Source organism: Heterodontus francisci, chromosome 27 (genome assembly GCF_036365525.1).
Source record: "Heterodontus francisci isolate sHetFra1 chromosome 27, sHetFra1.hap1, whole genome shotgun sequence".
Lineage (NCBI taxonomy): Eukaryota > Metazoa > Chordata > Chondrichthyes > Heterodontiformes > Heterodontidae > Heterodontus > Heterodontus francisci.
In genome coordinates, this window is record NC_090397.1 from 70,690,598 (window position 1) to 70,718,005 (window position 27,408).

General features: G+C 45.4%; 1 protein-coding gene across 4 annotated transcripts in view; it reads left to right on the forward strand.

The window, feature by feature from the left end:
* The first annotated feature begins 13,186 nt into the window (after positions 1 to 13,186).
* tmem243b (transmembrane protein 243, mitochondrial b) overlaps positions 13,187 to 27,408 on the forward strand; it is a 49,141-nt gene continuing 34,919 nt past the window's right edge. The window contains exons 1-2 of one of the 4 annotated variants that reach the window (XM_068059601.1): positions 13,187 to 13,257; positions 26,287 to 26,531. In XM_068059601.1, coding sequence (XP_067915702.1) covers positions 26,454 to 26,531 — 78 coding nt within the window. In that variant the 5' untranslated portion in view covers positions 13,187 to 13,257; positions 26,287 to 26,453. Of the gene's footprint in view, positions 13,296 to 13,324; positions 13,400 to 26,286; positions 26,532 to 27,408 lie in introns of those variants that run through there. The other 3 variants (XM_068059603.1, XM_068059602.1, XM_068059600.1) reach the window with 3 other exon arrangements.

The window sequence follows — 27,408 nt, forward strand, 5'->3', positions numbered from 1 at the left end:
CTCTTCTGCACTGTGTGATTCTGTGATAAATATTTCAAGGTCCCTGTTAGAATAGAATTTTTGTTGCCAGGGAATTGGAAGATAAACACACACATTGAAATAGCCTGTGTGACCTCAGTAAGAGGTAGCAATAAACTTAATTAGTTTATGGGGTTGTTAATGCAGATAAATTGGCTCCGGAGGTTGCTTTAAGGTATCATAAAAAAGGCTGTTATAGAAAATGGACTTACAGGAATAAAAGGTCAAGTAAACACAATTATAAACATTTTGACCAGATAAAGGCTTACAACTTCAGAAAACAGGGGGTTTCCAGTCAAACATTAAGTGGAGCGTTAGTTCTTGATACTATCAAATATGGATTTTAAAAGGAACACAGGAAGGTCACATAAATGCTGGAAGTCAGATGACACCTTAGAAATAGTACAAAAAAAGAGAGGTTTTGAAAGCAAAGTTTAGGGTGTTGTATCCTCAAACAACACTTCTCATCCCATGCCTTGCTTGGGGGATTTAAGGTAAAAGTTTACTTTAAATTTCGATGGATAGTCTGGATATTCTAAGATAATTTTGCTGTAACATTAGCAAGGTTAAACTTTTGGATTCTATGTTAGAAATAAGAATATGTGTTACATCTCTCAGTAATATTTGATATTGTGATATACTTATTCACTTAAGAAGTTTATTACCTGTTAAATTCTTTAATAAATCTATAAAAGTTAATAACTTGTCTCATGTAGTATTCTGTATACAAGTACAAGAACTCCCTCTCTGTGTCTCTTTATTTGGAGAGATAAGTATTGAAAAGAGTTTCCCAGACCCTTAAGATCTGGGATATTTATGATTTAGCCATAAATATTAAAAATAGGCTATCTGAAAGATGGTAATATTCTCTGTTGGTTTTCTTTCTTTGAGGGAAAGCTAGTACAATTCTTTGGACCCAAATAAGTGTCTGAGAATTTGTCTGGCTTGAACTTGATTAAAGGAGATTTATAGGGATGTACTCCTGATTTGGTTTAGTCCCTATAAGGGGTTAAAGTCATAAATCACTTCAAAATCTGCCTTTTGGGGGCTGGTTGTGGGATAGGCAAACAATCGTGTGGTGGGTGTGTGCGATCACACAACTGGAATAGAGATTGGGCCATCATCTAGGCAGGGATCAGAGGTCCATGAGTAACTACGCCGACACAATTTGCACATCTTCATGTACCAAGGCAGGAGGCCAGACCGGTAGAGGAATGCGCAAAGGAGGCAACAGCGAACATCACACCGAGTCATTTTCTGCCATCCTGGTGTCCATTCAGAGAGTGAAATAAAGGCTCACCTTAATGCCTGAGCTCTGTCATATCCTTTCCATTTCAGGCCCGTGTCTTGCGAGTGGATGCAACATGCACGGGTGCCCATGGGACAGCATTCATCAACGAAGGCTCTCATCACATTGGCATGTTAATGAGAGCTATGTTCACATTGGCATAGCACTAAGGGGGAAGGGTGAGGTCTACATCTCACTATTAAGGAAAAATGGCACATGGCTTTCGAACAATGAAGTCTTAAGATTTCAACTAAACATCTTTTCATTATTTAACAGAAAGGGTATAATCAACGCCATGAAACCCAAAGTGTTGCTATTTAGTCTGTGTGCAGGTGCTCCTACTTGGTGTGATCCCGGCAGCAGCAGCTGGTTTGAAGGCTGCGCCTTGGCCTGTGATGACTTTGACGGGCGCCATCTGGTTGCCTGAGGCCTGGAAGTTTCCTGGATGGGTGCAGGACTCTCCTCAGGCATTAAGGCTGCTGGAGCTGGGCACACTGGCAGAGGGACTGAGGAGCCGCTGTCCACGCTCAAGAGTTCTCTGAGGGGTGCCCCCAGACATGACTGTCAGCATCTCTTCCTCCCTTTGAAGGCTCTCTTGAGCCTCCCTGCTCACCAGAGGAGTGAGAGAATCTGTAATATTACTTGTTCCTTTAATATGTGAACTATTGTAAGACTCGCAAGTAATATCCAAAGAAAATGTGCATTTTTATTATAACTTAACTAGATCATATATACACAAACAGTTACTGCATGAGCCACATCTAACACATCTCACTCTGTGGGGCTACACCCACAACTCTCTGGTCATGTGTGCGGCAACATCACTTCCTCTGGTGATCTTCACTTACAGCTTCTTAAGGTGATCTTCTCTTAAGGTCATCTTCTCTTAAGGTGATCCCACAACAGAATCGTGTAGGCTCCTGTTCCTTCGCAGGCCTTACCACTGCTGCATTGAGCTCATGGCCAAGGTGCTGGTGTGTAGGTCCACGTGGATCTGTGGAATGTGGCTCTCCATGAGGGTTACCAACCTCTCGATGGAGGAAGCCATGCACTCACACACCTGAGACATGGCAGCTGTCATGGCATGGATAGACTCCTCCATTGTCTGCTCAAGGCTGCACATGATCTCTGGCATCTCCACTAGATTTTGCCCTTTCCGTTTTTGCAACTCCAGCATGCCCTGTGCTGTCGACACCAGAGGCTCGTCATCATCCTGGGGCTCAGCATGGGCCTGGACACCCACAGTCCTCCGACTTTAGGAGTTCTTGGTTGTCTCAGCCTCCGCCAGCTGCTCTGGTGCGTGTGTGTTGCTCTCACCAGCCTGTGCCCCAAATTCTAAAGCTGAGCGGAAACCCACTGAGGTGAACATATCTGCGCTGGTGGAAGGTGGAGAGTCTGGGATGATGCAAGCTGAGTCTTCTTCCTCCTCAGAGGTGGATGTCTGTCCCCAGCGGTTGTGGATCCCTGCAAATGGCTACCTGCATGAGAGAACACAAACATATGAGGCTTAGGCTGTGCAGTTCTCCTGGCCCCACAGTTCAATGATGCCTCCCTGCAGATTCTCCTTCAGGCTGCAAGGCAAAGGCGGGAGGTTCTCTTTCCCAGAGATGGCAAGAAGAGGTCCTCCTGCCTGACCAAGCAAGCCGACGTGGAGATTGCAGAGGAGGTTAGCAGCCATTAGGTTCACCCAATGCAATTGGATCCAGTGCTGGAAAACTCAATAACCTACTGCGTTCAGCCAAGGTGAGTGCTCCATACCAGTCATCCCATTGAAGCTTGCAAGTGAGTACACAGGAGGTGGCGCACCATTGGTGTGGGGGGGGGGGTTGGTGGCAGTGATGAGTTGTTGCCTGAGTGCCTAGGAGTCTGTCTCTTCCTGACAGATGCATGGAAGTCTCTTGGACACAGGCCACCTTCCTTGACAGCTCAACTCCCCCCTTAACTTCCACACCATCAGATTGCCCAGTCGGGATTGAGGGGCTGAAATGAGCTGAACGGTCATGTTGATCTGTGTGCCATTCTCCACCATCTCCATCTTTCCTTTTGCAGGACAAGAGGGCCCATAATAGGAGGGAGATGTCCCGGACAGGCAGAGGAATCCCAGATGCACTGACCTCCGCCGAGGAAGAGGACTTGCAGCTGGTGGGCACCCAGGGCGGCCGATCAGTAGGTAACGGGAGATTGGAGTCCCTGCGCCAGAGAGTGAGGATTGTCTCCCATTGGCATGTGAGTCAATGTTGCAGACCTCGGCGGGTGGGGGATACAGGACCCAGCAGGACAGAGTTGTTGGCTGCACTGTATCCAGAGCTGGCCAAGAGAAAAAGACAGCCTACCATCAAGCATGCAGCATCCTTCAATGTAAACTGAGGAACATCCAAAATGACTGGTGGATCGCGCTTGTGGGAAAAAATCAACTGTATGCTGATGGTGGCGGCACAGTGGCGCAGTGGTTAGCACTGCAGCCTCATAGCTCCAGGGACCCGGGTTCGATTCTGGGTACTGCCTGTGTGGAGTTTGCAAGTTCTCCCTGTGTCTGCGTGGGTTTTCTCCGGGTGCTCCGGTTTCCTCCCACAAGCCAAAAGACTTGCAGGTTGATAGGTAAATTGGCCATTATAAATTGTCACTAGTATAGGTAGGTGGTAGGGAAATATAGGGACAGGTGGGGATGTTTGGTAGGAATATGGGATTAGTGTAGGATTAGTATAAATGGGTGGTTGATGTTCGGCACAGACTCGGTGGGCCGAAGGGCCTGTTTCAGTGCTGTATCTCTAATCTAATCTAATCTAATCTATAAGAAGTTTCAATGAAGCACTAAAATCTGTCTATGGACCAGCACATCAAACCCAAAACCCCCTGAGGAGCGCCGATGGCAAGATCCTACACACTGACAAGGAGTCAATCCTGGATCGTTGGTCGGAGCATTTTGAAACTCTCTTCAGCGCCAAGTGCACAGTGCATGATACTGCCATCAATCACATCCAACAACAGCCTGTCAAAGAAGAACTGGGTGAGAGCCCAACTCTGGAGGAAACTGTGACCATCATCAACCAGATGAAGAACAAAGCCTCCGGAGCCGATGGAATTCCACCCGAAGCCTAGAAGCATGGTGGCCTTGCCCTATACACCAAGCTCCAGGAATTTTTCACGGCCTGCTGGGAACAGGGCAGAGAGAAACAAGAGAGGCACAAGCAAAACTCATCCGTGAACTTCTTTTCGCGATGACTGTGCTCTCCTGGCCCACAGTCAGTCAAACCTGCAACGTATAACAACACATTTTTCCGAGGTGGCACAACTCTTCGAACTAAAAATCAGTTTAAAGAAAACTGAAGTCCTGCATCAGCCTGCACCCTAAGAAGAATATAGACCCCCAAGCATTGTCATCGAGGGAACCGAGCTGAATGCCGTCAAGCAATTTACTTATTTGGGGAGCGTCATCTCGTTTGATGCCACCATAGACAAGGAAGTGGACAATAGGCTTGCAAAAATAAACAGAACATTTAGCAGATTGTACAAATACATGTGGAGCAACCACAGCCTCATAGCACAGACCAAACTCAAAGTGTACAAAGCAAATTCCTAACCACCCTTCTGTGTGGCACTGAGTCATGGGTCCTATACCGCCGTCATGTAGCCTTCTAGAGTGCTTCCATCAGCGCTGCCTCTGCAGCCTCCTCAAGATCCACTGGCAGGACCGCATCACAAACATTGAAGTCCTGGAAGCAGCCAACATCACCAGCATTGAGACCATCCTCCTGTAAAGCCAACTGCATTGGGCGGGTCACATTGCCCAGATGGACGACAGTCGCCTGCCCAAGATCGTGTTGTATGGAGAGCTGACCACGGGTAAAAGGAACAGAGGGGCCTCATGCAAATGTTTCAAGGACTCACTGAAGAAGTCCCTCTCTGTTTTCCACATTGACCATCAACAGTGGGAAGCGCAGGCCATAGATCGTGATGCCTGGAGATGCTACATCAGGAGGGATACAGACACCTTTGAGACTGAGTGAAGAACCAGCATGAAAGAGAAGAGGAGGAGAAGGTTAGATCCAATTGCCCCCAGCAGCGACTACACCTTCACGTACCCACTGTGGGTGAATCTGCCCGTCACGGCTAGGCCTGACTAGCCACCAGCGGGCCTGCAACCAATGACTACAACCTTCCCAAAATCTTCACCCGCGAAGAAATGCCAAGAGATCCAGGGCTGGCAGACCTTTAAATATGGCACCAGCACCCGGTCCGGAGTCATCGGAGCCTATGATCAATGAATCACATCCCGACCTCACCATGTAATCACAGTGGGGCAGACACCCATGTGACAGATGGGAACAGCGATCCAGCCCATAATATCAATGAGCAATATGTTAAGAAAAGCCTAGGATGTGACTATAGAATGGATAAAAGGGCATTTAACTTGTTTCCAAGATTCACTGCCTGTGAGATGGCAATAACTGAGTGCACAGAGTGTTCTGGCTTCAGCTGTCAATATATGTGACTTACGTTTACAGACCCCTCCATACATACATGGACATTGCAGAAGAGACCAGATTCTGCCAGCTCCACTTCATAAGTGAGGTTATCACAGATGCCATCTGCTGCAGGACGACCAATGCACAGCGTCTAGAACAGCGACAGCTCTCCCCAGAGAAGTGAATGCTAGCACAACATGAAGCTTTTGGGCTACTAGATCTTTCCAAGCCACACTTCGAGGGACACCTGCGAGGTCAACCAATCTGCAGTGCACACACTTATTAAGTAAGTGACCAAATGCTGTGTTTGTAGTGCAATGTCTTCAGTAAAGGGGATAAAGTCCTCTAGATGAATCAATTATTTATTTTATACATCCATTATTGAACAGAAATAGGATTCTTGTTTGAGCTCATGTTGACTTTCTCCTCAGAGGCTCACTCTTTTGTGCTTCAACCATCTGAACAGAGAGCCTGACTGATAGGAAAAGAGATTCAATGTCACAAGCAAAGTAACTCAAAAAGTCTTTACGTATCTCCTTGAACATTAGGCCCTTCACAGAAATGACTTTTACTCTCAAAGTTGGATTTTGCTTCATTTTGCAAAAAAAACAAATAGGAAGCAACACAATGGGCTGAATTTTACTGGCCCCTCAACGTCGCGGCGTGGGGGCCGGTAAAATGCAGCGGGGAGAGGCCCGCCTTGATCCGCGACGTTGAGAAGGGCCCGTCGCGTATTACTGGCGGCAGGCTCTTCATTTTAATATTCAAATTGACAATAAAGAAATGTAACTGAACTTACCTGCAGGCGGCAGGCGGCCCACGCCGATTTTATGGCCACCATTCGTACTCCGCACGCCTTCGGAACTCTGCACAGGCGTGAACCTGGTGGGGAAGGGGGGAGGAATAGAATTTTCACAGTGGGAGGGGTGGAGGAGTGGGGTAAACAATCTTTACTGGCTAATGGGTTAGTGGGAAGGGGTTGAGAGTCAAAGGGAACAAATTTTGGGGGGGAAAGTGCAGAATACTATGAAAGGTTTATTATGGGGGAAGAGTGCAATTGACTTTACTCTTTGGGGGGGGGGGTGGTGGCAGGTGGGAGAAGTGATTTATATTTGAAATGACATTTCATAGTTATATCCCAGAGATCGGGACCTTTAAATTTTAAAATGTAACTGAAGGGCTTAAAGCCCTTTAATAACGGCGCTGGCACCAGCACAGTGGCACCGGACACCGTTGCCGGGGATACAGTGGCTGCCCCCTTATGTCAGTGGGGGCAGCTGCTCCGCCCCCTCTATTTAAATGAGCCTCCGCGCGTAATATCACGGGGGCTCAGGGACGGCGCATCAGTGTGGGATGCTTGCTGCTTTTAGAGTGTGCCGCCGCAAACTGCGACACACTTGTAAAATCCAGCACAATGACAGCAGTTTACAGCTAGCATTAAGTGTGGTCAGGAAAAGGGTGGTTTTATTTTAATTTTTAGAAAAAAGTCACAACAGATGAAACTCTTGGCGGAACAAAGACGCTGGAGGCAGGCAGTGATTCTGTACAGTAATTCTGAAACAATCTTTAACATTGCTCTTCATTTTTAAAAAATACTTTGGGAACAAAGTGGAGACGGTGGTGTAGTGATAATGTCACTGAACTAGTAATCTAGAGGCCCAGGCTAATGCACTGGGGCCATGGGTTCGAATCCCTCCACAGCAGATGGTGAAATTTGAATTCAATTAATAAATGTGAATTTTTTTAAAAAGCTAGTCTAACGGTGACCATGAAACCATTGTCGATTGTCGTAAAAACCCATCTGGTTCACTTTAGGGAAGGAAATCTGCCGTCCTTACCTGGTCTGGCCTACATGTGACTCCAGACCTACAGCAATGTGGTTGACTCTTAAATGACCTCTGAAATGGCCTAGCAAGCCACGAATAAAAAAAAATTCTATTCTACTTGAATGCAACCGCTGTGCTACTTGGCTAAAAATAATAGTCGTAGTGGAATAACATTGCGTGCAATTGTTCATGTTTTGTGATACCTACATCAGTGAGATTGGAGGTACAGAACAAAATATGAGCTATTTCCATGTAAAGCCTGGCTCGGGTATCAAAACCCGACCCGGGCCCGACCCAACAACAGCCAACCTGAACTCGACCCGGGCCTGGGTCCTTTAATTTTTTTTTAAATGCTGACCCGACCCAACCCGAAAAGAACAAACATATTATTGAAACAGAAAAAAAATCGTAGATTAAAATGAAAACAATATGAAACAAAACAGTACTGCCCAGCTCAACCCGACCTGAGCCCGAATGCTGGACGCAGAATACAGATCCGACCCGACCCGACCCGCACCCAACTTTGGGTCGGGTAGCCAGGCTTTATTTCCATGGGTCAAAAATAGAATGTTATAAATTACATGCAGAATATATTTAAGCTGTTTTATACAGTCAGGTTTTGTGCTCTTCATTCAACACAGAAATGTCAAGGATAAACTGAGATTGCAAAGCAGTCTCAATTGATTTCCTTGAGCGATACACACTATATTTTTCAGCTGAAAAGCCACTACATGTTTAGTTTAGTTTAGTTTAGAGATACAGCACTGAAACAGGCCCTTCGGCCCACCGAGTCTGTGCCGACCATCAACCACCCATTTATACTAATCCTACACTAATTCCAAATTCCTACCACATCCCCACCTGTCCCTATATTTCCCTACCACCTACCTATACTAGGGGCAATTGCTAATGGCCAATTTACCTATCAACCTGCAAGTCTTTGGCATGTGGGAGGAAACCGGAGCACCCGGAGGAAACCCACGCAGACACAGGGAGAACTTGCAAACTCCACACAGGCAGTACCCGGAATCGAACCCGGGTCGCTGTTTTATAAAAGGGATATATCATGACCAACAGTGATATGACAAATAAGAACAAGGAATCTGGAAAAGCTCAGTGGGTTCATCCACGTCTGAAAAGAGAAAAGACGGGTTTATGTTTTGAGTTGAGACCTTGCAGCAGAAATAATAAAGGAAAATGGGACAACTCCTTCACTGGAGTGATAAAGAAATACATGAGGGAGGAAAATTGGAACATAAGATATAAGAAATAAGAGCAGGAGTAGGCCATTTGCTCCTCAAGCCTGCTCCACCACTCAATAAGATCATGGCTGATCTTCTAGCTCAATTCCACTTTTCCACACTATCCCAGATCCCTCGATTCCCTTGGGATCCAAAAATCTATCAATCTCAGCCTTGAATCTACTCAACAACTGAGCATCCACAACTCTCTGGAGTAGAGAATTCCAAAGATTCACAATCCTCTGAGTGAAGAAATTTCTCCTCATCTCAGACCTAAATGGCTGACCCCTTATCCTGGGTCGATGTCTCCTAGTTCTAGAATCTTCAGCCAGGGAGAAACAGCCTCTCAGCATTTCTCCTGGAAAGCCTTCTCAGAATCTTATATGTTTCAATGAGATCACCTCTCATTATTCTAAACTCAAGGGAATATGTACTCCAGCTGTGGTCTCACCAAAGCCCCGTACAATTGCAGCAAAACTTCCTTACTTTTGTACTCCAACACCCCTGATATAAAGGCCAGCATACCATTTGCCTTCCTAATTGCTTGTACCTGCAAGCAAATCTATAGGTGGTTAGAAGAAACCCCAGATGAACTTAAACATAAAAATAACACAGATTTTTAAATTATTAGAATCTGTTTTATTTATTTGGCTGTCCTTATATTAAGTATAATCCATTTTGTGGTTAAAAATTAGTTTACAAACTAACCTAGCCAACCAGACAAACTGTAACATGCATTCTAATTTTATATAACACATATATTGTAAAGAAGACATCATCAGCAGGGACAGAAGGAAATGATTTAATGGATTTGCGGGGATTAGTGCAATACTTTGCGGTGCATTTTAAGATATTTGACAGTATGTAAGGGTAAATTTGAAAGCTATGTAGGCTATATTATTTTTTATTAAAACCTGTTCAAGATCGGGGAGTTTTATGTCTGGTAACTTGTGATAAAATGTTTATCCTAACATTATCCAGCCTTCTATTTATTTCCGTCCAAGAAGGAACATCTTCCTATCGGTCATTGTTTTAGCACATCAGGAACAAATCATTACAATACCTATACAATGTGGTTGCATTTGTACTCTTACCAATATTTTAATTATTTTTATGAGCCCTTCCGTCTATAAGTCCTTTCTCCAAAGGCAAATTTGTTGCAATAATTGCATGAATCACACAACCGTTTCATGCAAATAAAACATATGCCTGCATAAACACACACAAGGCAGCACATCTAACAAAATGCTCAATATCACAAGTGTCAGAGGATTGAATGATGAGGGAAAAGAGTAAGAAACATGGGCAGTTCAGTGTTGAAAAGAAGGGGACTGAGAGGAGATTTGAATAAAAGTGCAGGAGGAGATAATGAATATTATAGCAAAGGTAAATCCAAAAACAGAGCTTCAAGTTGAACGATTAGGCACATTACAGCCTGCCGGACTGAACATTGAGTTCAATCATTTCAGAGCATGACGGGCCCCCCATTTTACTTTTATTTTTATTATTTTTTTATTTTTTCCTTTTAAAATTTTTTTTGTGTTTATTTCATTTTATCTTAGTTTGTTCAGTTTGCGTACTCACTTTTTTTTCATGTTTGTGCTTGTGGCTGTTCAGTTTTCAGTCCATTAACACCCTTTCTGTACTAATGCTTTGTCTTTCAACACATCATTAACATATTGTTTGCCTTTGCTCCATGACCTTCTGGTTGGTTATTCTCTGTGACCTTGTCCTATCTACACCTTCTCCTTTGTTATCTCTTGCCCCACCCCCACTTTACTTGCTTAAAACCTTTCACATCCCCATCTCCATTCTCAATGATGGGGGAGCCCAGCACATCGGTGCGAAAGATAAGGCTGAAGCATTTGCAACAATCTTCAGCCAGAAGTGCCGAGTTGATGATCCATCATGGCCCCCTCCTGAAGTCCCCAGCATTACAGATGCCAGACTTCAGCCAATTTGATTCACACCGCGTGATATCAAGAAATGACTGAAGGCACTGGATACTGCAAAGGCTATGGGTCCTGACAATATTCTGGCAATAGTATTGAAGACCTGTGCTCCAGAACTTGCCGCACCCTAGCCAAGCTGTTCCATTATAGCTACAATACTGGCATCTACCCGGCAATGTGGAAAATTGCCCAGGTATGTCCTGTACACAAGTCCAACCCGGCCAATTACCGCCCCATCAGTCTACTCTCAATCATCAGTAAAGTGATGGAAGGTGTCATCAACAGTGCCATCAAGCGGCACTTGCTTAGCAATAACCTGCTCAGAGATGCTCAGTTTGGGTTCCGCCAGGGCCACTCAGCTCCTGACCTCATTACAGCCTTGGTTCAAACATGGACAAAAGAGCTGAACTCGAGGTGAGGTGAGAGTGTCTGCCCTTGACATCAAGGCAGCATTTGACCGAGTATGGCATCAAGGAGCCCGAGCAAAACTGTAGTCAATGGGAATCGGGGGAAAACTCTCTGCTGGTTGGAGTCATACCTAGCGCAAAGGAGGATGGCTGTGGTTGTTGGAGGTCGATCATCTGAGCTCCGGGACATCACAGCAGGAGTTCCTCAGGGTAGTGTCTTAGGTCCAACCATCTTCAGCTACTTCATCAATGACCTTCCTTCAATCATAAGGTCAGAAGTGGGGATGTTCGCTGATGATTGCACAATGTTCAGCACCATTTGCGACTCCTCAAAATACTGAAGCAGTCAGTGTAGAAATGCATCAAGACCTGGACAATATCCAGGCTTGGGCTGATAAGTGCCAGGCAATGACCATCTCCAACAAGAGAGAATCTAACCATCTCCTCTTGACATTCAATGGCATTACCATTGCTGAATCCCCCACTATCAACATCTTAGGGGCTACCATTGACCAGAAACTGAACTGGAGTAGCCATATAGATACTGTGGCTACAAGAGCAGGTCAGAGGCTAGGAATCCTGCGGCGAGTAACTCACCTCCTGACTCCCCAAAGCCTGTCCACCATCTACAAGGCACAAGTCAGGAGTGTGATGGAATACGCTCCACTTGCCTGGATGGGTGCAACTCCAACAACACTCAAGAAGCTCGACACCATCCAGGACAAAACAGCCCACTTGATTGGCACCCCATCTACAAACATTCACTCCCTCCACCACGGATGCACAGTGGCAGCAGTGTGTACCATCTACAAGATGCACTGCAGCAACGCACCAAGGCTCCTTAGACAGCACCCTCCAAACCCGCAACCTCTACCACCTCGAAGGACAAGGGCAGCAGATGCATGGGAACACCACCACCTGCAAGTTCCACTCCAAGCCACACACCATCCTGACTTGGAACTATATCGCCGTTCCTTCACTGTCGCTGGATCAAAATCCTGGAACTCCCTTCCTAACAGCACTGTGGTTGTATCTACCCCACATGGACTGCAGCGGTTCAAGAAGGCAGCTCACCACCACCTTCTCAAGGGCAATTAGGGATGGGCAATAAATGCTGGCCTAGCCAATGGTGCCCACATCCCATGAATGAATTTAAAAAAAACATTTCTAATATCTGCTCGTTCTGATGAAGGGTCACTGACCTGAAACGTTAACTCTGCTTCTCTCTCCACAGATGCTGCCAGACCTGCTGAGTATTTCCAGCATTTCTTGTTTTATTTCAAGTTAAACTGTGAGTGTAGCTTCAAACTGATGAAATGCAAATGTTAAGTCAATATCAGTAAGTTTTACCCACAAATAGTGATCAACATGCATAAGAAGCTTCCAGGTTAAAAAAAAAGAGAAAAACTTTCATTTCTATAGCATCTTTCAAGACCACAGGATGTCTCAAGTGCTTTAAAGCTAATGAACTACTTTTGAAGTTTGGTCACTGTTGTAATGCAGGAAATGCAGCAGCCAATTTGCACAAAGCAAGCTCCCATAAATATCAATGTGGTAATGACCAGATAATTTGATTTTGTGATGTTGATTAAGGGATAAATATTGGCCAGAACACCTGGGCGAACTCCCCTATTCTTCAAATAGTGTCATAGGATCTGTTAGGTCCACCTGAGAGGGCAGACAGGGCCTTGGTTTAATATCTCATCTGAAAGATGGCATCTCTGACAGTGCAGCGTTCCCCACAGTACTGCACTGGAGTGTCAGCTTGGATTCTGTGTTCAAGCCTTGGAGTGGGGACTTGACCCCACAGCCTCTGACTCCGGGTGAGAGAGAGAGAGAGAGAGAGAGCTCCCACCTGAGCCACAGGATCACATTAATTTGCAATGACTGCAGAGAGTGAATGCTGGAGCTGAGTGTGGGGAAATCTCTCACCTGTACCTGGCGACCCCCGGCAGCCGCACCTCAACACGTTGCCTTTAAGCACCGCCCCTTTAAGCGTTGCTGACGTCGCGTTGTTCGTGTTTGGCCGCCAGTTTGCGGGAGGCGGCGGAGCGGCCGGGTGAGGGTGAGGGTGAGGGAGCGGGTCAGAGTGGCCGGGTGAGGGTCAGAGCGGCCGGGTGAGGGTGAGGGAGCGGGTCAGAGCGGCCGGGTGAGGGTCAGAGCGGCCGGGTGAGGGTGAGGGAGCGGGTCAGAGCGGCCGGGTGAGGGTGAGAGCGGCCGGTGAGGGTCAGAGCGGCCGGGTGAGGGAGCGGGGGCCGGGGGTCGGTCCCGCGGCTTGCGGACTCGGAAATGGACCCTGGGCTCACACCGACTACCCGGGCTCGAGGCGGCGGCGGCGGGGCCGGACTGTGGGCCGCGGGCCGGGCCGGGTACCGGACACTTCACACCGGGAGATTCCAGCAGCTTCTCCCAGTGAAGGCGCAGGTTTTAGTCAGAGTCACAGACACGGTCAGTGCGGTTAAAGACCGCTTCAGAGCGGCTCCGGGGCGGGTGGGGGGCTCCCGGACAGGGGTCCGCGCCTCTCCGGTCTATCCCGGTAGATCCCGGTCTATCCCGGTATACTGAGCCTTTTCCTCCCTCTGATTAAATCTCTGCTCAGCTGTTCCACCCGGTGATGAGGTTTATTGAACCTGTCCTGTCAGTTGGTTGCATGTTTCAGTCTCTGCTGCTCCCCCGTCTAATACACTGATGGACGGAGCCAATTCGCCCCCCCCAACACCCGCTCTCTTCTCCCCCCCCAACACCCGCTCTCTTCTCCCCCCCCAACACCCGCTCTCTTCTCCCCCCCCAACACCCGCTCTCTTCTCCCCCCCCAACACCCGCTCTCTTCTCCCCCCCCAACACCCGCTCTCTTCTCCCCCCCCAACACCCGCTCTCTTCTCCCCCCCCAACACCCGCTCTCTTCTCCCCCCCCAACACCCGCTCTCTTCTCCCCCCCCAACACCCGCTCTCTTCTCCCCCCCCAACACCCGCTCTCTTCTCCCCCCCCAACACCCGCTCTCTTCTCCCCCCCCAACACCCGCTCTCTTCTCCCCCCCCAACACCCGCTCTCTTCTCCCCCCCCAACACCCGCTCTCTTCTCCCCCCCCAACACCCGCTCTCTTCTCCCCCCCCAACACCCGCTCTCTTCTCCCCCCCCAACACCCGCTCTCTTCTCCCCCCCCAACACCCGCTCTCTTCTCCCCCCCCAACACCCGCTCTCTTCTCCCCCCCAACACCCGCTCTCTTCTCCCCCCCCAACACCCGCTCTCTTCTCCCCCCCCAACACCCGCTCTCTTCTCCCCCCCCAACACCCGCTCTCTTCTCCCCCCCCAACACCCGCTCTCTTCTCCCCCCCCAACACCCGCTCTCTTCCCCCCCAACACCCGCTCTCTTCCCCCCCAACACCCGCTCTCTTCTCCCCCCCCAACACCCGCTCTCTTCTCCCCCCCCAACACCCGCTCTCTTCTCCCCCCCCAACACCCGCTCTCTTCTCCCCCCCCAACACCCGCTCTCTTCTCCCCCCCAACACCCGCTCTCTTCTCCCCCCCCAACACCCGCTCTCTTCTCCCCCCCCAACACCCGCTCTCTTCTCCCCCCCAACACCCCCTTTCCCCCCCCCCCAACACCCCCTCTCTTCCCCCCCCCCCAACACCCCCTCTCTTCCCCCCCCCCCAACACCCCCTCTCTTTCCCCCCCCCAACACCCCCTCTCTTTCCCCCCCCCCCAACACCCCCTCTCTTTCCCCCCCCCAACACCCCCTCTCTTTCCCCCCCCCAACACCCCCTCTCTTTCCCCCCCCCAACACCCCCTCTCTTTCCCCCCCCCAACACCCCCTCTCTTTCCCCCCCCCCAACACCCCCTCTCTTCCCCCCCCCAACACCCCCTCTCTTCCCCCCCCCCCAACACCCCCTCTCTTCCCCCCCCCCCAACACCCCCTCTCTTCCCCCCCCCCCAACACCCCCTCTCTTCCCCCCCCCCCAACACCCCCTCTCTTCCCCCCCCCCAACACCCCCTCTCTTCCCCCCCCCAACACCCCCTCTCTTCCCCCCCCCCCAACACCCCCTCTCTTCCCCCCCCCCCAACACCCCCTCTCTTCCCCCCCCCCCCCAACACCCCCTCTCTTCCCCCCCCCTCTCTTCTTCCCCCCCCCCCCAAAAACTAGTTCAGCCAGGCTGCTGTTCCCCAGTCCTGACCTATAAAATTCTAACAGGACTTGACAGGGTAGATGCAGGAAGGATGTTCCCGATGGTGGGGGAGTCCAGAACCAGGGGTCATAGTCTAAGGATACGGGGTAAAACCTTTCAGGACTGAGATGAGGAGAAATTTCTTCACCCAGAGAGTGGTGAACCTGTGGAATTTGCTGCCACAGAAAGCAGTTGAGGCCAAAACATTGTATGTTTTCAAGAAGGAGTTAGATATAGCTCTTGGGTCTAAAGGGATCAAAGGATATGGGGCGAAAGCCAGAACAGGCTACTGAGTTGGATGATCAGCCATGATCATAATGAATGGCGGAGCAGGCTTGAAGGGCCGAATGGCCTACTCCTATTTTCCATGTTTCTAAGTACATTGAGACAGTTGTGTCCCTGCCCCGATTTAGTCAGCATGCTACTCTCTCCGTTGCTCTGGTTTATTATAACAAATGTCATATTGAGGCCATTTTATGAGATTTATTCTGTGGGCCTTCCGTCTTCCAGCTGTGCTGCTTTCTCTTTATGTTATTTCAGAGTTTGGTCGCGTGAGATGTGATTGAGTCTGTTAAGGTGCCTTACTTTCCGTCGTTTCACTCAGCCATGTTGGGTTCTGTGGCTGCTGCTGTCCTGTCACGGTGATGTAATATTGCGTGTAAAAGCAGTAAGTGCTGGGTATATTCAGCGGGTCAGGCAGCATCTGTGGAGAGAGAAACAGAGTTAATTTTTCAGGTTGATGAATTTACATCATGAAACATTTACTCTGTTTCTCTTTCCACAGATGCTGCCTGACCTGTTGACTGTTACTGACGCTTTTTGTTACAGATTTCCAGCATCTGCAGTATTTTGCTTTTGTAGTATTGAGTGTATTGTAGCAGTGTTAGTGAAGTAAGCGTATGAGAGCACACAGTTGTTGCTTTGCACACCTTTGAAATCTAAAGTCATGGACCTGCAGCAGAGTTTGAAGTGGGATGCTGTTGGTCTGTGTAGCATTCTGTTGGGTTTTGTAAACTTGCCAAAAAAACTTATTTTTCCCCTTTTGGGTGCTAACAGATCAGTCGCACTGGCAATCTGCTGACTTCATATATTATGATTTTCTTGGAGCTGTCAGTCTGGGATTGGACACACACAACAATAAACAAAAGTTAGATTGAAAGAATTGCCACAGTTTGCCTCTATGTTGATTTGATGTAGCAGCCTGTTCAGCTATAGGGTCTGTTTGTCCTGTATGTTGCTTTCTGAAGAATTTTGTGTTTTGCCAGTTTTTGAACTGTTGAAGAGTTAGCTGCACATTGAAATTCAGCCATTAGTAAACAGTGAAGAAAAAAAGGGACTTAAAACCAAAGAACAATTACAGAACACAAAGGAGGCCATTCAGCCCATCGTGTCCGTGCTGGCCGGAAAAAAAACTAGCCGCCCAATCTAATCCCACCCTCCAGCACTTGGTCCATAGCCCTGCAGGTTACAGCACTTCAGGTACATGTCCAGGGTACCTTTTAAAAGAATTGAGGGATTCTACCTCCACCACCGTTCCAGGCAGCGAATTCCAGACACCCACCACCCTCTTGATTAAAAAATTTTTTCCTTGTGTCCCCTCTAATCCTTATACTAATCACCTTGTATCTCTGTCCCCTGGTGACTGACCTCCCCGCCAGGGGAAACTTCCTGTCCAATCTATCTAGGCCCCTCATAATTTTGTACACCTCAATTAAGTCACCCTTCAGCCTCCTCAGTTCCAGGGAAAACAACCCTAGCCTATCCAATCTTTCCTCATAGTTGCAATCTTCAAGCTCTGGCAACATTCTTGTAAATCTCCTCTGTACTCTCTCCAGAGCAATTATGTCCTTTCTGTAATGTGGTGACCAGAACTGCACGCAATACTCCAGCTGTGGTCTGACCAGCATTTTATACAGTTCCAGCATCATCCCTGCTCTTGTATTCTATACCTCAGCTAGTAAAGTAAAGCAATCCATATTGCCGCCTTCACCACTCTATCTACCTGTCCTGCCACCTGCAGGGACCTGTGGACATGCACTCCAAGGTCTCTTACTTCTACCCCAATTTTTGTCATCAGCAAATTTCCCAATCATGCCTCCCACACTTAAGTCCAAACCATTAATATATACCACAAACAGCAAGGGACCCAACACGGAGCCCTGTGGAACGCCACTGGAAACAGCTTTCCACTTGCAAGTTCCCCTCCAAGTCACACACCATCCTGAGTTGGAACTATATCGCCGTTCCTTCACTGTTGCTGGGTCAAAATCCTGGAACTCCCTTCCTAACAGCACTGTGGGTGTACCTATCCCACATGGACTGCAGCTGTTCAAGAAGGCAGCTCACCACCACCTTCTCAAGGGCAATTAGGGATGGGCAATAAATGCTGGCATAGCCAGTGACGCCCACATCCCATGAATGATTTTTAAAAAAAATTCGCAAAAACATCAGTCGACTACTACCCTTTGTTTCCTGTCCCAGAGCCAATTCTGGATCCAACCTGCCACATTCCCCTGTAACCCACGGGCTTTCATTTTACTGACCAGTCTGCCATGCGGGACTTTGTCAAATGCCCTACTAAAATCCGTGTAGACCACGTCCACTGTGCTACCCTCATCAATCCTCCTTGTCACTTCCTCAAAAAACTCAATCAAGCTGACAAATCCACTAGCAGCTTCTGAAGTCCCGTAAGAAAGTGGGTATTCTCCATCCATACAGAACAAGCTACATCAGGTCATTTACATTTGAAGCTGGAGCTGATAACAGGTAATGCTCATTGTCAGCTGTACTTTAATCTTTAGTGAGCTATTGAATGGAAAGAAATTGTGTAAGTGGTTAAAACAACGATAAGTGTGAATACCGTTGGTTAGCCCTTGACAAATAAAACTTCGTCCAGTAAGTAGCAGAGTCATAGGAGTCCTAGAGACCAAGATGATACTAGGTTCAATCTCTGGAATTAGCTTATTTTGCTTGTGAGCTACAGTTTGCCTTAGTTATTGTGGTTTTGGGGAGGTGAAATTAACCTTGATTCCTACCCAATTGCTAGCCAACAGCGTACTGGAATTGCGTGCCAGGGAAGGACAGGAAAGCGGACTCTTAGCTGTGATGACTCATGCAGTTGAATAGCCCCCCAACTCTTTCTTCCAAGCTCATATGTTGGAAGTGCTGACAACTTTTGGACCGTATTTGAGGAGTTAATGCCTTTAGGAAGAGAGGGGAGAAAACTTTCTGGAAGGGAAATGTTTGCATTTTCTGCTGTCTGTTTCTGGGCAATGTGTGCTGCTGCTTGAATTACTTTAATTTTTTTTAACCTGTTGCAGTGCGACTAACTCTTGTTGCTATCTCTCATTGTCCAATGCTTCTCTTGTCTTCTGTAGTTTATTTCTATAATTTTGTGTTGCTCTTTTGCATTTTATTCTACTCCCTACTGCTTTATTCCCAGATGCTCACTTTGTTTCTCTTGTTCCCTCAGGTGATGTCCTTTGTTGTATCCTCTTCTTTCTCCCTCATTGCAGTTCCTTTTGCTGTTCATCTCAACGTGAGACTTTAGCATTTGTGAAATATTAAAGAATGGTGTCACAGAATACTTTGCACCGCTTTATGCTGATTCCTGAATTATTTTTATAGTCGGTGTTACCTAAAAATATTTCTTAGCCTGGACACGAGGTATATCATTGCGTGGTTTATGGGAAGTAGCTACTTGTAAAGTCACTGTCTCACAAGTTATGTCAATTGCAATTGAGTCACTTCATGAATGCTTATTTGTTGTAAACCACTACTGCCATTTGAAATTGAGAGATCACAGTTTTGTAATAGTTACATGGCTGAATTTAAAATTCACAAACCATACACAATCAGAAGTGTTTACACTTACAATTCTGTTTGTGTGTCTGTTAGTTTAAAATATTAATTTCTTTACTAAATATCAATTCATTTCATGAAAGTATGACTTATATGTAATGTTGTGCAGTTGAGTGTAAGCAGTCCTGTTGAAAAACATTGAATTGGTGGGATTGCTCCTTCGTTTATTTAGTTGAAATTTCAAAGTTGCTGCACATTAATTATTGGTATTTTTCTCATTTTAGATCTGGACATTTTAATTAATGCAGGAAAATTAGTGAACAGTGAAGGAGAGAAGTAATAACTTCTGGTTAATGAAGAACTTGTGCACTCATAGTCCTCACTAGTTTTGTACAGTTTTATTGTGGGACTAGACCAACCTGTACACTCAAAGCACTGAATGAACTGACTGATAGGGTTGTGGCCTGACCCAGTGACTCGTATTGATTTAAAATTTGCAACAGAGTACAGCTTAATGTGCTTTTCATTGTTTCTTTAATGAGATATAGAGTTACCTTTTCTGATTGGCAGGATGTGACAAGTGGAGTCCCACAGGGTTTGTGCTAGGGCCTCAACTTTTTACAATTTATATCAATGATTTAGATGCGGGGAGCGGTGGCATGGTAGCTAAATTTGCAAATGGCACAAAGATAGGTAGGAAAGTATGTCGTGAAGAGGACATAAGGTGGTTGCAGACCGATAGAGATAGGTTGACTGGGCAAAAGCCTGGCTGATGGAATAAAATGTAGAAAAATGTGAAGTTGTTCACTTTGGCAGGAAGAATAAAAAAGCAGAGTATTACTTAAATGGGGAACAACTGCAGAATTCCAAGGTGCAGAGGGATCTAGGTGTTCTAGTGCATGAGTCACAAAAAGTTAGTATGCAGGTACAGCAAGAAATAAAGGCTAATGGAATGCCTTTATTACGAGAGGAATTGAAAATAAAAGTAAGGATGTTATGCTTCAATTATACAGGGCATTGGTGAGACCACATCTCGAATACTGTGTGCAGTTTTGGTTTCCTTATTTAAGGAAGGACGTGAATGTGTTTGAGGCGTTTCAGAGGAGGTTTACTAGATTGATACCTGGAATGAGCGGGTTGTCTTATGAGGAAAGGTTGGACAGAGTGGGCTTGTTTTCACTAGAGTTTAAAAGAGTGAGGGGAGACTTGATTGAAGTATATACATAAAAACATAGAAGCAGGAGTAGGCCATTCGGCCCTTCGAGCCTGCTCCGCCATTCATTATGATCATGGCTGATCATCCAACTCAGTAACCTGTTCCCGCTTTTGCCCCATACCCTTTGATCCCTTTAGACCCAAGAGCTATATCTGACTCCTTGAAAACATACAATGCTTTTGCCTCAACTGCTTTCTATGGTAGCGAATTCCACAGGCTCACCACTCTGGGTGAAGAGATTTTTCCTCATCTCAGTCCTGAAAGGTTTACCCCGTATCCTTAGACTATGACCCCTGGTTCTGGACTCCCCCACCATTGAGAACATCCTTCTTGCATCTACCCTGTCAAGTCCTGTTAGAATTTTATAGGTTTCTATGAGATCCCCCTCCCCCCTCCTCACTCTTCTGAACTCCAGCGAATATAGGCCCAGCCGACTCAATCTCTCCTCATACATCAGTCCCACCTACCCTGGAATCAGTCTGGTAAACCTTCACTGCACTCCCTCTGTAGCAAGGACATCCTTCCTCAGATAAGGAGACCAAAACTGAACACACTATTTCAGGTGTGGTCTCACCAAGACCCTGCATAATTGCAGCAAGACATTCCTGCTCCTGTACTTGAATCCTCTCGCTATGAAGGCCAACATACCATTTTCCTTTTTTACCATCTGTTGCACCTGCAGGCTTACCTTCAGCGATTGGTGTACGAGAACACCCAAGTCTTGCTGCATATTCCCCTTTCTCAGTCTATAACCATTCAGATAACAGTCTGCCTTCCTGTTTTTGCTACCAAAGTTATAACCTCACATTTATCCACATTATACTGCATCTGCCATGCATTTGCCCACTCACTCAACTTGTCCAAATCACCCTGAAGCCTCTCTGCATCCTCCTCACAACTCACCCTCCCACCCAGTTTTGTGTCATCTGCAAATTTGGAAATATTACATTTGGTTCCCTCATCTAAATCATTAATATAGATTGCGGATATTGGGGTCCTAGCACCGATCCCTGCAGTACCCCACTAGTCACTGCCTGCCATTCGTAAAAATGTACGATCCTGAACGGCCTTGACAAGGTTTATGTGAAAAGGATGTTGCTTCTTGTGGGTGAGTCCAGAACTAGGGGGCACTGTTTTAAAATTAGCCGTCGCCCTTTTAGGACAGAGATGAGGGGAAATCTTTTTCTAAGGGTTGTGTGACTTTGGAACTCTGCCTCAGAAGGTGGAGGAGGCGGGGGTCATTGAATATTTTAAAGGTGGAGCTAGATAGATTCTTGTTGGACAAGGGAATCCAAGATTATCAGGGGTAGATGGGAGTGTGGGATTCGACAGAAACAGATCAGACGTGATCTTATTGAATGGTGGAGCAGGCTCAATGGGCCGAATAACCTACTTCTGCTCCTGATTTGTATAGTCATCCAATTTTACAGAAGTAGGCCATTCAGCCTGTTGTGCTAACTCTTTTTCAGAGTATTTGTTGCCCTATCCCCTCTGTGGCTTCAGTTACTGTGTAAATTCAAGTTAGCAGCTGCTCTGTAAATGGGTGTCCTGATTTCAGTCAACAGGAAAAGGAAACCACAGCCCTCAGCAAGATATCTTAACCATGAAACAGTGGTTGCATTGCTTCTAGCTTCTCTTTGTATTGCCTATCTTCAGATACCAGAGGAAGCAAGAGAGAAACGTTAGAAAGGAAAAACATTTTTAAACCCAGAAAGCTGATTAATGTAACTTCCTCTTAAATCATTTCTTTTGTCTTTTCTGTTTGTGGGTTTGCAATGCAATACGCTGAAGAAATGGAAAGCATACAGATGGCAGAAATGAAATCCACTCATACACAATTTGCTATCATTGAAGTGTATTCATAGACTGATTACAATCACAGCGGTTTCAGTGTCACAATTCTTTAAAGCTGTGCATTGGATAAGTTCTTTAATTATGTTCTGTTCGCTTTTCCAAAGATAGATCTTGAATGTACATCTTGTTTCTCATTGTAATCTCTAATTGTGAACAAACCACTCCAACTTATATACAAGTTTTAGGGCCATGGAGTAATTGTACCAGTTTGGTCTACTTTTTACTTCCTAATTTGCTTTTCCATTGGCTAAAGGCAGTGGTCAGTCACAGTAGAAGGGGCTGCTCTGAGGTAGTGCCAATGATTGCATCTGGTACTCTACCAACAAATTTGTAGGGCATCATAAAGGTTTCTAGCGAGCATTTAGTGTCAAGAAATAGGACCATAGGAAGGAGCCATTTGCATGGAGCTTAGAAAGTGTGCTGATTGATCGAAGGCCTTTGCTAATCAGTTTGTTGGGATGAAGTGGATTACATTGCTTAATGAATAATTGGGCAGTAGGCATGGAAGGCATTCCATGAAGTGTCCCAGACTGCAGAAGAAAAGGGGATCCTAGCGAACCAAAAATCAGAGAAACCTTTCTGATATCTGTGGTCTTTAAGGTGGTTCTTTTGCCTTGAACACATCACAATGACCTAGTGATGTAATCAAAAAAAATAACAGACTGAAATTTGTTCTTGTGAGGATTGCATGTGCCAAGTTGTAGCTTAGTATAACATCATAAGGCTCCTGGTGCTATGCTTATATTTGTTTGATCGATTTTTCTTTTGTGAAAGGTTGGCACTTAACAATAAGGTAGCTGTAAGAGAATGTGGCAAATCTTGGCATTTATCCAGCTTGTGCAGCTTGGCTGCAACATCCACGTATGAATAGATGGGGCACCTGATGAGTCTATCCAAGTCTAGTTAAGCAGGTTGTTCATCATCACTCCTCTTATTTGGTGAACACCAGTTGTATATTGGAATGGTGTCATATAGAATAGTCTCCCTGTGTCTGTTCTAAGTATTTGAGAGCATTTTGACACTTTTGTGAATATAATGTCTTGCTTCACAATTTTGGATTTGTTCGTAGCTGGCGTTTCTGTGGATGCTGGCTTTAACTTGGACACAGTTCAACAGGAATCCATTGGGATGAGGTGAGGAAGAGCAACAGATTGTCCTGCTGGCCTGGATAACATTGTTTTTTTCGACCAGTGTCACCAAAGACAGACCAAATGGCCATTCATCTCATCGATGGTACTGGGATCTTGCTGTGTGCAAAATGACAGCTGCATAACTCATTATAGTTTAATGCATCTTACACAAAGTGTTTCTCTTAGTGATCCTAATGAGGTGCTGTACAAAAATGCAAATCCTTTTTTATTTATTGGGACAGAAAAACAAGGAGTTGCGACTGAAGCGCTCTGTTTCCAACTTGATGGAACCACAGTTTGATTTTAAATGTTTTGTGTCAGTACTGTTCTCCTTGCTACTCTGGAGGCGCTGCTTGTAACTGCTGTCTGCCGAATAAAGGCTTCAACTGCTTCTCATCAGTTGTCAAATGACCAACAGATGAACCATCTTCTTTAGTGGGTGTTGTGAGCAGCATTTCTTTGTTATTAAGTTGGCTCCAAGCTCGTGGATTGTGATGCGACATTGGAACCAAATGTTCCAATGAACATTTGATACCCGAACAGCTCTGCAGTACGCCGTTGATAATTGTCTTGTTGTTGGTTCTAGTTACGCTATCGGGAAATATTCTTGGAATAAAAAACTGTAGCGTGAATTAAGCTGGCCTGTTGCACAGGTTTAAGCAGTAGAAGTAGCTCATCTTTGATTGTGGGGAGAGCAGAGAGGAAAATAACACAGTGGCCCAGATCTTGTGGTAGAAGTGATGGCAAAGCTGCCAGTGCTCACTGTCATGACTCCTCTGAGAGTATAGAGCAACATCTGGAGTCCACACATGCAGTTAAATGTGGAAATCCAGAAGTTGCTGTCTGGGATTCTGTTTTTCTCCATAGGATGTGCTGTTAATCCTGCAGAGTGCACTCATCATGTACAAATCACTGAATTAATGTGAACTTTCACTTTTAGACTATTGTCTCGCAGTTAAAAACCCTTAAAGTTACAGCTTGTTGAATGAGGTGCAACTGGGTTTTTTAATGGTATACTGACTTCATAATTACTGCTGAACAACTTCTGGCCCTGAAAAACTAATTTTATATTTGTGGAATGCTAAATTTCTCCATTATGATAAAATTCCACATTCTCAATTTTTTTAAAAGCTCATTGGCTATTTAAGGTTCTACTTTAATCCAACTGTTATGTCCCAATCTTTATTTTGCTCTAAATTGTTATTAAAAAGTGAAGGAAAATCAATGCTTTTACCTTCCTGGAATAAAAACAAAGTGCTGGAAATACTCATCAGGTCTGGCAGTATCTGTGAAGAGAGAAACAGTTTACATATCAGGTCAATGACCTTTCATCAGAACTGCTTTTAACTTCCTTGTTTGCTGTCTGAGAATACTTAATGTGACTAGCTACTTAGTCTGTTTGATAACATTGTTGATACTAGATGCCAGAGATCCCTTTTACTTGTCAGAATCAAAGTAACACTGGGAAAGGGGAAATCCATGCCACGGATCACTTGATCCTTGTGGGTAGTTTTCTTTGAGGTCAGCGTTGAGTGTTTTTGCGACACTGCTGACTGCAAAACCCAGACCGATAGTGAGTTATATTCATACCTGTTCCTTGAAGGTAATTTGTGTTTGAAGGAAATAATGTGCAGGATTCTGAGTTAAATTCCCAGAATTCTGACACCGGTAGTATGAATGAGGTATGGAAAATGAGCTGGTTACATGAGGAAATGGCACGTGGAGGTGGGTTGTTCCACACAATCAGGAAATGTGCAGTTCAGATAAAAGCTATCTCCCAGCAGTGTGTTTTTTTTCAAGTTGGGGTCTATGGGGTCTGGAAGGGGATCCTGTGGATACCTGAGGTCATTGGATTTTTGAATATTTGTGTTTGTTGTATGAACATATTTCAGCAGCTGTAGTACTGAAAAGGCTTTGTCTGTAACAGTAACACTTTTGCGTTGTATAGTTGATGCCGTCATCACAATTGTGGGCAGAGGTTCCTCATGGATGCATGAATCAGTATTTGTAGAGGATCCATCAGACTTGTTTGGAAACCTCTGTCCTACAGTAAAAGGCTAGACTTTGGAATAAAACACTAGGCATTGAAAGGAGAAGTGGGGGTGGGGAAATGAACACTTTTTTTCAATACCAGTTATTTGTTCCTTCCCCACAGTACATGTAACTCTGAGCAAATCCAATTTTGTATTAAATCTAGCAAGAGACTTTTTCTGACTATCCATGTGAATTTAACAGTTACATGGAGGGGCTATAGACAAGCTTAATGCAATATTCAGCATCACGATATTGCCCAGTTTTACAACATAGCTTTAACCAATTACAGTACTTACTGATTTCTGTAATCCAATGGTTGAGTTGAAATAAATGCTGGAAATACTCACCAGGTCAGGCAGCATCTGTGGAGAGAAAAGCAGAATTAATGTTTCATGATGAAAGGTCATTGACCTGAAACGTTAATTCTGTTTCCTGCTCCACAGATGCTGCCTGACCTGCTGAGTCTTTCCAGCATTTAGTGTTTTTATTTGATTTCCAGCATCTGCAGTATTTTGCTTTTGCTTTGAGTTGATCTGCTCCAGTAGTTTCTGAAACAAAAGCTGAGCTGTTACCCTTTGTATAGCTGTTAATTTTGGAATGGGTTTCATCACGGAGAAAATTAGATATTGAAGTTTATTTGACTGCTGTTGCCATTAATAAGGAAATATTTAGTCTTTGCATAACATTTAAGTACATTTGAAGAGCTTAATCGTTTAATGTAACAAATTAAGTTACATGAAAAAATATGGTCTAGTAGAAGCATGTGTTGTTGGGAGACTGTTGATTTGTACAAAGGAAACTATTCATCTTGTCACAAGGCAAAGCAAATCAAAAGAGCAGTAGGGGCACAAGTTCATTATGACTCACTCATTTAATTTTTATTTCAGAATCATTCACCATGAAAAACAAGTGGAAGTAGTTGGCAGTTGAAGTGCTTTCAATCTGATGTCTCCAGGAGTGAAAATATTTTCCACAATGTACTCAGGATAACTTGTTTATAAGAGAGCACAAGCAAGATTTTGATCTGCATGAAAGTGTACCATATAAAGTTGCAATGGATGAATATGCCACAAGGACTTACGGAACTAGTGTGCAAGACAACAGGCCCTTGTTTGGGGAGACATCAGCACGGGTAAGAACATATAAAAGACAGCAATTCATTGTGATCTTCAATTTTGTACATTCAGAAATGAATTTAAACATGTACAGATCCACTAAAGCCCAAAGTAATTTACGTTTTTTCTTGTTTAGTGGCTGCTTTAAGTTTGGTTTGAAATAGTTGCATTGTTTTCAGTGAATAATAAATGTGATAATCATAGAATGGTTACTGAGGGAGGTCATTCGGCCTCTGAACAATTCGTCTCATGCCACTCTGCCGCCTTCTCCTCGTTGCCCTGCACATTGTTCCTTTTCAGATAACAATCCAATTCCCTCTTTTCTGAATCTTTTCTGCACACTCTTAACGCTTTCACATCCTTCCTGAAGTGTGGCGCCCAGAACTGGATACAATAATCCCAGTTGAGGCTGAACCAGTATTTGTACAAGTCTAACATAAATTCCTTTTGCGCTCTATGCCTTTATTGATAAAGTCTAGGATGTTGCATAGTTTATTAACTGCTCTGTCAACTTGTCCTACTGACTTCAATGATTTATGCACATATAAGCCCAGGTCCCTCTGCTTCTGAACCCCATTTAGATTGTACCCTTTATTTTACATTGTGTCTCCGTGCTCTTTCTACCAGAACAAATCACTTCATATTTCTCTGCATTAAATTGCATCTGCCACTTGTCTGCCCATTCCACCAACCTGCCTGTCCTTTTTGAAGTTCTACACTATCCTCCTCACAGTTCACAATACTTCCAAGTTTTGTATCTTCCACAAATTTTGAAATTATGCCCTGTACACCAAGGTCTAGGTCATTAATATATATCAGGAAGAGCAGGGGTCCTAACATTTGACCCTTGGGGGAACACCTATAAACTTTCCTCCAGCCCGAAAAACAGTCATT